Here is a 12,557-nt window from a genome sequence, read left to right on the forward strand (position 1 = left end):
ATCGGGAGGCTCTTTGGCAAACGATTCATCGCCTGCAGCCCTTTTTTTTTTCTCTTTCTATTTAATTTCGGTGCGTTCGAGGTCGCGCCTGCAGTCATTTTTTTTTTTTTTTTTAAACATTTGATTGTATTAGTTTGCAGCAGCAGCAGGAGGAGAAGGAGGAGGAGGAGGAGGAGGAAGAGCAGCCCTCCACATTTGTCGCCCCGTATTTTGTTTTGCTTTTTTAAAAGGAAAAAAAAGTTGCAAACTTTTCAACGAGGCATTTTTTTTAATTTTCTTCTTAAATGTCTTAAGTGTTCTTAGAAGTGTTTTTAAAGGTCGAATAAAACGCGCTAATTACGTTTCTTCTTCTTCTTCTTTCTCCTAAATGAGGCTTTTTGTGGCGGACGAGGCTTTTTGACAGGGAATTTAATTTCTTATTAAAAAAAAAAAAAATCTAAAATGGTGACGCGGCAGAAAAACGAGAGTTGCGTGTCTGTTTGTGTAAAAAAAAAAAAAAAAAAACATTCGCAGCTCTCGTGCCTTCATGAAAAATGTATTTTTAACATTTTTAATTCATTTCGGGAACTTTTTGTTTTATTTTTATTTATTTATTGTTGTTGATGTTATGTGTGCGTGCGTGTGTTTGCGTCTCTGCACAGACCGCAGCGTGTCGCGGTCGAGTCGGCGGAGTCGTCCGGGTCGCTGCTGCTGCACCTGCCCCAACCATCACCTCCACCCAACCGCCACCACCACCACCTCCACCCACCCACCCCTTCCTGGGCCATTTTTCCCTCGAGCGGCTCTGGAGGATGACCGCCGCACGGCTCGCTGCTGAATCCCGGTGAACGATCAACGGCGTCTCATGTCCAAACGGCGGAAAGGATGGCTCATGGCAAAGTGACCATCGCGGTGGACGAGTACAGCTCCAACCCAACGCAGGCCTTCACGCACTACAACATCAACCAGAGCCGCTTCCAACCTCCACATGTCCACATGTGAGTCTGCACGCGCACACGCACACACACACACACACACACACACACACACACAAACACACACGCTGTGGATCACCTGCCGCAAGCTGGCAAACAATCCTGCCTGTTTTCAGTCTCGAATAACTTCAAAGCGAAGAGGTGCGGCTTCGTGAGATGTTGATTTGATTTATTTCGTGGCCATTTTCCTTTTCACATTTTATATATATATATATATATTTTTTTTTACTGCGTTTCAATATTTCACAAATTTAAAATCATCCAAACGCTGAGACAAACAAACAAACAAACCACATGTTGCAACAGGAAACAAGTCAGGAAGCCGTTTGATGCCGAGTCTGTTTATCGCTTTGATTTAATTGGCTCATGAGAGAGCGAGAGAGAGAGAGAGAGAGAGAGAGAGTACGGTGGCCAGCAGGGACAAACTTTTGAGCACAAGCAGAAACCGAAGCCAGCGTAAAACCCGAGGCGGGACTTTGTTTTTTTTTTTTAATGTTACTGTTTCAAAATGAAGGAAAAATAAAGTGGTGAAAGTTGTTGAGATTTTGACACACGTGCAGCTTATTTTTTTTATATTTGTTTTTTTTTAATGCACAATTTACACTGAAAACTAAACACTTCCTGTTTGAGCAGACGCTCGTCTGACTCGCGGTGTTTTCTAACCACGAGGCCGTTGTGGTTTGTGATCGCGGTGCTCAGCTTTGATTGATTGATTGATTGATTGATTGATCGATCGATCTTGTCTTATCGGCCCGGTTCCTTTCAGCGTCGCTCTTCGTCCGATGTGGTGACGCGTGTTCAGCGGGCTTTTTATATTCACGCGGAGTTTGCGTTTTCGGTTTTCGTCTTCCGAGTTTTAATTTTGAACTTTTATTCTCTGCGGGGCGGTTTTTGGTTTTGGTTGTTTTTAAGATGCCTCGTTAAGTTTTGGAGAAAAAGCTGCAACACATTCCTGCTTTTTAAAAAAAAAATTATTTATTTATTTTACTTCTCTTACATGTTCGATATCGCAGGCGTGATGATACGTTCAAGTATTTGGTCAAAGTACCGAAACCTGTCGATGACTTGCTTCTGAACAACTTTGAAGTTTTAGAAAGTCAAAATGCCAAACGGGCGTTTAATGCTAACGCTAATTACAAATACACATACTTGCATACATGCAGCTCTGTAATACTCAAGTCTCGAGCTATAATTGAATATTTTTGAGGGTTAAAAAGTAAAAGCTCACTTTGACTGTTTTCCTTCTTAGAAAGAGAAAATTGTAAAAACTCATTTAAATTTTTGGCCAAACAGATTCAAAAAGACACAAAACAGACTCTGGATTGACTTTTGAACAAACATTTCTTCACTCTTAAGTTTAAATCTTCGTTTCTGAGACCCTGAAACGGCAGAGCGCCTCGTAACAATACATTTTTGCTGATTAATGCAGTATTTGGTGGAATAATTGCAGCGTTCTCTGATCAGACTGAAATTAAAGATAAAGCTGAAATCGTCGACTCGTCACCCGGATTTATCTCGTTGACGTCGTAAACATCACGTGACGTTCTCGGCTCGTTTTGTTTTTTCCTTTTTGGTGGGGGTGAAGGGGGGGAGAGGGGGGGGGTTAAAAAGTGTCGCGTGGGGTCAGAAATGGAGTTATGTGAAGAGACACAAACGTCCTTACGGAGACATTTTTACCGTCGGATGAATTACGGTCGGAGGAAGATTTAAGATCCCTGCAGACCAGCCGACCAGCTGCAGCGCTCGGCTTCGGGGAGCGAAAACATCTGGAAAAAAAAACGTTCGGCCGTTTACCTGAAAACACTCCGAACGGTGCAGTCTGGATAATCGGGTAAACAGGATTATTATTTTGGGGGGGGGGGGGGGGGGGAGTTGAACATGCCACTGTGTTGTTTTGGGATTCCTCAAATGTGTGTGTGTGTGTTTGGAGAGAGGGGGAGGAGGGGGGGGGGGGGTGAGGGGGTCACCTATCAGTTTGTGTTACGTCAGTCTGTTTTTAATGGGTTTTCCAAAGACGGCGATAAATCAGGGTCAAACGCTTCGACGTGAATCAAGGTCAGCGCGCCACCGGACCGACGCTGTGGTCGGAGGCAGATGATAGAAAATACAAAACCAATATTTTTCTTTAAAAAAAAAACAAAAAAAAAAACGTTAACTTTTTAGCGCTGAAATGTCATCGCTGGTTTGTGGTTTTTTTTTTGTTTGTTTTTTTCAAGTGCAACTAGAAACGGATCTGCCGGAGGGCTTTTCAAGAGTTTCCGAAACCTATTTAGTTTTCAGTTTTTTTTGTTGTTTTTTTTTTTTTTATGTGGGCGACGTTTGCCTTTTGAAGTTGTCGCTGTTAAAAAAAAAAAAAAAAAAAAAAAAGTAGTTTATTATCACGTGTATTTAGTAATAAAAGAGTTTGTCAGGTCTGGAAAAACAAAATGAGCAGAGTGCTGACTGTGCACAAGTACACTTACATTTCCTGAAAACCAGGAGCGAAACAACCGCAGCGGTTTATCTATATAATCAGTATAATCATTTTTATTTTACTTTTTGCCCGTGTTGCGCAGTCCCCGCTGTTTTTTTTTCCATTTGCACTTTGTTTTTTTTTGTATTTTGTGTGTGTGTGTGTGTGTGTGTGTGTGTGTGTGTGTGTGTGAAGCCCTCCTTTTGCCGAGCCGAGGATGTGACGGGGGGGACGAGGGAGACGGGTGGAGACGGGAGGGGGGGGGGGCAGATATGTGTTTGGATAAATACATTAGGCTGTTTCCTGGCTTCCACAGAGCCTGCAGTGTTTTACTCCTGTCATTCTTTAAACCAGGACTGGGAACCCTGGGATCACACACACACACACACACACACACACACACACACACACACACACACACACACACACACACACACACACACACCACCCTGTTTAAGTGCTCGTAGAATATGAGCTCTGTTCGAGGAAAAGTAAAGGCTTGTTTAGATTTTTTTGGAGAGATAATCATCCGACATCCGCATCAGAGTTCGGGCATAAATAAAGTTGTTGCTTCTCTGAAAGGCGCCCCTCCACCCCCCCACCCAACTCCAAAAAAAAAAAAAAAGTGCAGCGTGTGCCCGCCGTTTGAAATATAATCCGTCTCTGTAAAGTCCCCCCCCCCCCCACCACCATTTAGACAGAATATTTAGATTTTCTCAGATGGGAGTACAGCGGCGCCTTTATGTGTGGCGAGGAGGGTATCGTGTATGAAAACATGCATGTAGAGCATAAGCTCAGAGTTACACACACACACACACACACACACACACACACACACACACACACACACACACACACACACACACACACACACACACACACACAGTTACGAGCTAATGCGTTGCAATGTGACCCTGAAGTCGAAGTGGGCTTTTCTCCTCAGCAGAGCCTCCGTCTCCGTCTCCTGAGGGAGCGACAGACTCAGTCCGGCCCTGTTTGTGTCTGGTTTATTTTTCTGTGCTGTCTGTGTGTGTGTGTGTTTTTTATTTTTTTTATTTCTTTCCTTCCTTCCCCTCAGCCCTCCTCCTCCTCCTCCTCCTCTTCCTCCTCCTCCTCCTCCTCATCGTCGTCTTCTCGTGAAATGAAATGCTCAGCAACTTGGAACATATGCTTCGAGTTGGGACGCTAATGGCTTTGAATCCAATTTGAGGCGGACTTGGGCCGAGACGGCGGGACGGTCCCCGACGCACACAGACGAGAGAGTTTAAAACCTTAAAGGATTCAAACTTATGAAAAACACTTCTTAAGTTTCAGGATTTAAGACGTCTTAAAATCTCGTCCCCAGAAAAAAAGAAGTTAGCGGCACATTATTTCTACAATACTTGAATCCCTCTTCACATTTAGCTTTCCTCGGGCCTGCGTTCTCAAAGCCCCTGGAATAAAAACAGCACTGCAACTAATAATTTACTTTCACAATCAATTACCTTGTTGAGTGCTTTTTTTTTTTTTTTTGTAAATTAATCCTTTAAAAATGTCCAAATTGGCGAAAAAGCCTCCATCGCAACTTCTCTCAGCTCAACGTGACATCTTCAAATCGTCCGTTTTGTCTCGTCAACACTTTAAATCAAAGACATTTAATTGTTTTAAAACAGAAAAAACAATTATTTCACTTTTTGTTTTGTTTTGTTGTGTTTCTAAAAGCTGAAAAGGAGCGTTATCTGTTGGGGCTTTTTTTTGTTTGTTTTTGTTTTGGCTCGATAAACGACGAGTCGGCAAAATTCCCTGCAGATTTATTATAAACCAACTAATTGTTGAAGCCCGACTTTTAGTAAAGAATGTCTTTGGGTGCACGTAGAATAAAACGGCATTCTCCTGAAACCCCCCTGAAACCACGCAGACTTAATGAAATCCACCGGATTAGATTCGATGCTGGTTTTTTTTTTCTGCGTTCGAATCCGGATGGCGGCTGCGTCGACGACTTAACCGCGTTACGCCATCAGCGCCTCTTCAGACCGCTAATTCATTTCATTCCCACCGGATGTGTGTGCGCCGCCCAAAGCCAAACGAGGAGTGTGTGTGTGTGTGTGTGTGTGTGTGTGAGCGGAGGAACCCCACCTCCTCCTCCACCCCCACCTCCCCCATACCTCCCTGCTGCGATGGGAGATACTAGACGTGTAATTTCATTTACAACTAGTTAACGATAACAAATATGGCTGCCGGTGTGTGTGTGTGTGTGTGTGTGTGTGCGTGTGCGTGTGCAGAAGTTGTTGTCCAGACGTCGCGCCGAGTTCAGAGCCCCTCGGAAACGTTCGTGAATACGGACGCTGGACGTTAATCTGTTTTTAGTTTTAGTTTTTTTTTGTTTTAGTTTTTTTTTTGTGTTCGGTTTCAAGTTTTGCCGACGAAGACGTCGAAAAGGAAACTTGTTTGATTTGTAGTTCGGTGGTTCCGGTAGTAGTTTTGGGAATAGCGTTACCCTTTTTTTTTTTTATGTTTTAGCTTACAGCACCAAAAACAACGCAACGGCTGACGATCCCGTGTTTCGCCAGCTGTAAACTCAATCACCGAGACGGAAGAGTTTCCGCTGCTCACGAGGGATCTGCAGGTCGTCTTTGTTTACTGATATTCAAACGGGATCGCAAATCTTGTCGGCGATCGCGTTTCTCTTTGTTGCAGATGTGCGTTGTTTTTTTTTAATTTTAAGATTCGACCGCAGTGACCCGAACAGATGAAAGGAAATTAAAGAACAATAAAGGTTATAGAATTGGCTGCATTTGACCCCAAAACATTTCTGACACGAACCGAACGCTATAAAAACAGAATCTTTCTCAGTAAATATGGGAATTATTACTTGTTTTGTTTGTTTGTTTGTTTGTTTGTTTGTTTATAGTCTTACTTTCCCCCGGTTGTCATGAACTGCTCAACGTTGGACAAATCAGAAGTAACGTTTGTTACAATAACAGCTGTTTAAAACCGTTGCTCCTCATCAGCCAATCAGAAATCAGTATTTCCTGCAGGCCATCCTATAATCCAGCTCGGTCGTCTTCCTCTGCGGTTTATTTAAATACAGAAGAAACGCTGAATGCTGGAAACCTTTGTGACGTCGTGTACGTTTTCCTTTCGGTGCCGTCACATTATTATTATTATTACTAATTAATCGATATGAAATATCATTGACTCACCTGAGCTCATTCTATTAACTTTTAATGCTCCTCTCACTTCCCCTACATGCCTTAAAAAAACAAAACCGATTCCACATTTAACCGACTCCTCCAGATGCCTTGTTAATTATTCCCGCCCTCTGAATAATTGAGGAGCTCGTCAGTATGAATCATTTACCGCCACCGCCGTCCGATGTTCTGACACGAGCTGTCGAGAAAAAGCGACGCCAGAAGAACGCGTTCACGCACGTTCGTTTTTTTTGGTTTTTTTCTTTTTCCGTTTTATTAATGAAGTCTTTGAGGGATTTTTGTTTTCTCCTTCTTTTCTTTTTTTTCTGGTACGTCCGAACAGAGCTTTAAAATTCGGCGCCTTTTATTCAGAGCTGACATACCGTTGGTGCGTTCGAAGAGAGGGAGGATGACTGCCCCCTGTGGTCCAACATGTGTACTACAACACTATTTAGTATGACAAAAAACAACAAAAAAAAGATTTAGTACGTCCCAATACTTAATATGTTAAACGTAGTAAACCGTTAGTACCAGGATGTACCTACTACATCAGTTGGTGGCGCTGAAGCTCCGCCCACAAAAGGAAGAAGAAGAAAGAGGCGTAGGGGCGTGAACGTAGAAAATGTTGTGAACCAGTCGCTCCGCTGCGTTTCCGCTTGTCTTTAAACTACAAATAACACTTGTTTGTCTTGGTTTTTAAGAGATATAGTTATCGACTGACAGGTCCGAGGCCCAAACATGTGTTTTAACTTCTTGTTTTGTTTTTTTCCCAAGCTGTTTGTTACAAAACAGTTATTTGTATTAGTTTGTGGTGCAGCCGTAAGCCTGAAGGTAAACTCCACTGCTCTGTTCTGTTCTCGCTTTGCGGTTTGTCTGGTTTAAAAAAAAGAAAACGAACCGTCTCCCGACGACACACAAAGTTTGAGGAACTGAAACCATGTTCGGGATTTGATACGGCAGCCTCTTCTCTGATCTTTGTTTTTCCTCCGCCGTTGAAGAAGGCTTCTCCCGCTGCGCCTCCTCCTTCATGCTCTTTTAATCTCTGCCCACATCTTCGATCGCTTCATTGATTTTATAAACTAGTGCCGTTGAACGCAGCCCGTTAGGCGGTATGATTCCCAGCGACGGGTCGTGTAAGTTAAATGTCACTTAACCGAGAATATACGATTTTATATTTCAAATATCTCAGCGGTGGAATTTAAGTACGTTTATTTATGTTGTAAATAAATACATCTTATGTTGTTGTCTGACTTATAGAAATATTAAGTCATAAAATGAGCATTATTTTTTTTTAACCCTAGCAGCCACCATGGTGTCCATTAGTGCTGCTCGCTTCTGGATTAAATGAGAATCATGTAGGATTGAGATCATGAGTCTCCCCAACAATTTAATTTTTTAATTTTTTTTTTAACACAAATACTCTCAGAAACAGGAAGACTGTTATTTCGAGCTTCATGAATCTCCTTCGGGCGCTCCGCACCACGCGGCGTTGACGCTGCGTTCGTCGACGGAGAGCGTGGGAGCGCTCGATTTGTCGCTGGCCTAATTTGCAGAAGAATAACGCCTCTCGAATTGGCCGACGTTAATTTAACCTCGTCGAAAAATTAACCTCCCTTCCTCTTTTCCCGTAACCGTCAACACGACCTCACGATCACCCTGAATAATGAGCTGAATTCACTCTTGATTATGAGGCTGTTCATGTCCCACAGTAGGAATTATGAGTGTACAGTAGTGGGAATTATGGAGTTTGATGGCGCTGCCTCATGTTTACGCCTCGCCTCGCTCGTCCTCTTCCTCTTCGCTCTTCCTCTCCTCTCTGACGAGTTTGTGGACGAGCAGCAGTCACTTCTTCAGCTCTCCGGAGGACAAAAGAACCGGGGGCCCATTTCTCGGCCCTCTTTTTGTTTTTACCGCCGGCCTGCCGCTGCAGGAGTTTTTTTTTTGTAAGAGGAGAACCCTTGATTAAGTCCCCCACCCTCCAACCCCACCCCCACCCCCACCCCTGACCCTGCTGCTGGAGCCTGGCAAGCAAGCACACTGCTGCTGGTGGTGGTGGAGCTGATAGTGGTGGTGGTGGTGGTGGGGGGTTAAGTGACAGTTGACATGAGACAGGTCTTGCTTTTTTTTTTTTTTTCTTTCACTACGAGATTCGAGTCCTTTTGAAGTCTTTGAGATTTTGGGTCCTGCCTGGCATCGCGGGGCACAGACACCCCCCCCCCTCACCATGATGTCACCCTTTGACATGAAAAGGAGGTGAAGCAGTCTGCGACTGCTCAACGTGTCGAGTCCTCTCGTTTTCATGCAGTGTAAAGTGGGTTTTTAATTTGCCTCTACTGATGACTCATTTTATTCACTCTTTATTCCTCAACGCTTATCGGAAGCTCGGAGATACAATACATGTTTCTTTTCTCGTCGGTAAGGTGTCCATAAATTCGGCGAATTCATCCTGCCCGTCACCGATAAATCATTTAATTTCTCCTGTGAATGAACTTGGAGACAAAAGATGGGATCAGTTCCATCGGTGGGGGAGGGGGGAGTTAAATGTGAACATTTTCTGTTAAGGCTTTGTGTACATTTTAATTTATGTTGATATAAGCATGCTTTTTTTGTGTGTGTGTGCAAACCCTCTTCTTTCATTTAATAAAAAAAAAAAAAAACGCTGCACGATGTCGTCTTAACACAGCAGCTGTACAAGAATTTGAATAAAGTAGTCGAGCACAGGGAGAAAAAAAAAAAAAAGGTTATATAATGAATAATAAAAACAACATTATGAATCTGACTTTTTCAGTAGTGTTGCTTGGTATCAAAGTAGTCCAGTTAAATCTGACTGTTTCATTACCCCCCCCCCGTGGTACGATTAGTTCGTGCGGGTGTGAACACATTAATCACACTCGGCTTGGACAAAAAAAAACACACCGAGACCCGAGAGAGTTCAGTTCGGTTCCTTTGTTGGAGGAATGAGGTCCGACTTCCAGGTTGGACTCTGGGAGCTGTTCAGTTCAAACTTAGCAGCAGAACAGTTATTGTGGTGTTGAACATGCTCAGTAGAAGCTCTTTGTCTTTGTAAAGTCTGAAGCAGTGGATTATGTTCCTCAAAAAAGTGCATTTGTGCTTTCTGCTGGTACAGTTTGGACGGGATGTTGCCCAGACGGTTATGAGCAACTCTGGCGTTGCTCCACGTTAAATCAAATAGGAAACGTTTGCTGCGCCAGTCCAGAACACAGAACCTTCTTCCTGTGTTTACATTCCTGATTGGCTGTATATAAAAGTGGACGAAGCTTCCAGGTTGGAAAAAATGAGACCGGTGGATGAAGTGTCCTTAAGCTGCAATACCACCCAGTGACACTAGAGGTCGGCTCCATAGACTCCCATTCAACTAGTCTCAATCAATACATTTTTGTGTTGTTCCCTAAAGCCGCTCCTTCTTGTTGGTTTTCTGGAGGTCCATCTGAAAATAATTATAAAATAAGCTTCATAAAGCCGTGTTTTTTGGGGGGGCGTGTCTGTTTGATTGACAGGCCTGTGGTGCAGTCAGGTTCCTGTTTCATCAGGTAAAATCACAAAGTTTCAACACTTTATCTTTATCAGTCAATGCTGAACGTGTGACCGATAAGTTCCATATACAGGCGTCCCCTGTAGACTGGATATAAAAGTGTTCGTAGCTTCCAGGTGTGAAAAATGAGGCCGATGTGGAAGTGCATTAAGCTGCAATACCACCGAGTGCCACCAGAGGTCGGCTCCAAAAAGCTTCCGGCTCCATAGACTCCCATTCAATTCCTCATATGAAATATGAACTCAATAAAAATTTCTCCACCAGTTATTTTGGTGTTGCTAGCTAAAGTCGCTCCTTCTTATTAGTTTTCTGGAGGTCCATCTGAAAATAATGATAAAATAAGCTTCATAAAGCCGTGCTTCTTAGGGGGCGTGTCTCTTTGATTGACAAGTCAGGTTACACGTTAAGCCTTCGAATGCATGGGGGGGGTGATCTTGCTTAACGCAGGGCTGCAGTGGAGACTTGTTGTCTGTCCAGGTGAACTCTCCTCTAAGCTCCTCCTCCTCCTCCTCGCTTTCTGCTGCTTGCTGCCTGCCGGTTGCCGCCCGTCTCCTCAGCCACTTTTTTTTTTTTTTAACTTCCTCCCATCAAGCCCTGCAGCCAGGCAGACTGTCAGCAGCACAATTAAGGGCTGTGCCATAATGAAAGGGGCATTAGCAGAAGCAATTTATTTCCCAGCGCAGCGCCGGAAGGTTTTTCTCCACCGCCGATATTCCAACGCGGCCTTTTGTGTGGATGAGGAGGACACACACTAGCTTGAACAAATAGAGGAAGGAGGGGGGGGGGCGTAGGCGGAGGGCATCAAGGCGCAAGGCCATCTTTTACTATTCTTGAAAATCAATTTGAATTTTTTATTTTTTCTTTCTTGTTTTTTTTTTACATTGTACTTTTCCTTTTTTTTTTCTGCCCCCTTTCTTCCCTGTCGAGGTTTACTTGTTTGCTTTTTCTCGTCTCCCACCTTCTGCCTCACCACCACCACCACCACCACCCTCCCCCAGCAGCAGCAGCAGCGCCCCCCCCCCCACCACCACCACCACCCCACCTCGCTCTCTCCCCGTTATTCCTGTGTTCATTTTGTTCCTCTGAAGTTTATTGAATTAGCGCAGACAGCTGAAACGCAGAAGATAAGAGAGGCGCTCGCCGTGCTGCTCTCAGAAATGGTATTGCACCGCGGATGAGTGAGCGGTGTGTGTGTGTGTGTGTGTGTGTGTGTGTGTGTGTGTGTGTGTGTGTGTGTGTGTGTGTGTGTGTGTGTGTGTGTGTGTGTGTGTGTGTGTGAGGGGAAGGGAAGCGATGCAGAGGTTATAGACAGAGGAAATGGCGAGCATTGTGTTTTGATGTTTTTCCCGAACGAGCGATAAAAGGCGGCACGAGCTCGGTGAAAGAGCACCGACGGGTTTCGTCTGCAGTTTAGCCGCCGTTGCGTTTTACATTTTTATTTGTACAACAAACAAACGGAACAAATCTGGACTTTTGAAGTTCAACAAAGATGTAAGAACGTGCAGACGTACGTTTTGCAGTATTTTGGCGGCCGCTGTGATTTTTTATTTTTTTTATTTTATAGTTGTGGTTTCACTCTGTTCACCAAACCGATTAAAAGTCTCGATGAAAATCAACTCCAAAGGAAAAAATGTTCTTTAGGTGGATGTCCACTCGGTGTTGAAGGTAAACGTCGTCAACTGAAGCAATTAATCCTTCAGTTCGTGCGAGATCGACCGAGATAGACGAGTATTTCACATTTTTCCTGCTCGCCGAGTCAGCGCCTACACGTCCCAGGGTGCATTGCAGCGTTCCCCGACGCTGGACGCCTCGAATCCTTCGGGTTTCTTTTGTAGCGCCGCATCGGCAAAAAAAAAACCCGACCGGCAACCCGACGGCAAAAAGACAAAAAAAAAAAAAAGAAGGTAGCTATCGATCAGAAAGCTGCTGATCAAATACTGAAGCGTTAACAGCTGTTTGTAAGACAAAAGGAATCATTTTCAACACAATCGTCTGCCTTCGGGTCTTCAGTCGATATCAAGAATCGGTTTAAACGGACGTTAAATGCGATCGTAGCGATAAGCTGGCAGTCGTGACCCCGTTCATCATGTGTGAATGAGGAAGGCGTTAGTCGATTGGCAGTCTATTCCCCGCGTTTGCCCTTTGACCCCCTGGAGCTTTAAGGTGTCTGTGTGGCCTCCATTGATCAGCAGGACAACTCCATTAACAATGGAGAGACAGGAAGGGAGTGGGAGGAGGAGGAGGAGGAGGAGGAGGGGGAGGGGCTTGATGCCAATCCTACCAGCAGCAGGTGGCGGCAGGTATAAAATTGGGCCGGGACCAGAGATCTGACCGTGATTGACAGGTGTTGTCTGTCTCGAGACGAGCGAGCAGCTCAGACACGGTCGACCCGATTTAGCTTTTACGGG

The 12,557-nt window shown here is 44.3% G+C and overlaps 1 protein-coding gene across 1 annotated transcript in view; it reads left to right on the forward strand.

Annotated features, from left to right (window-relative positions):
• Positions 1-772: 772 nt before the first annotated feature.
• The window catches only part of mpped2a (metallophosphoesterase domain containing 2a), a 62,582-nt gene continuing 50,797 nt past the window's right edge, over positions 773-12,557 (forward strand). The window contains exon 1 of the mRNA XM_069705459.1: positions 773-977. Coding sequence (XP_069561560.1) covers positions 865-977 — 113 coding nt within the window. The 5' untranslated portion in view covers positions 773-864. The remainder of the gene's footprint in view (positions 978-12,557) is intronic.

This window comes from Brachyistius frenatus, unplaced genomic scaffold, assembly GCF_029030835.1.
Source record: "Brachyistius frenatus isolate BFR_SWC_R1_liver_20210118 unplaced genomic scaffold, ASM2903083v1 Contig_56, whole genome shotgun sequence".
NCBI classification, from domain to species: Eukaryota; Metazoa; Chordata; class Actinopteri; family Embiotocidae; genus Brachyistius; species Brachyistius frenatus.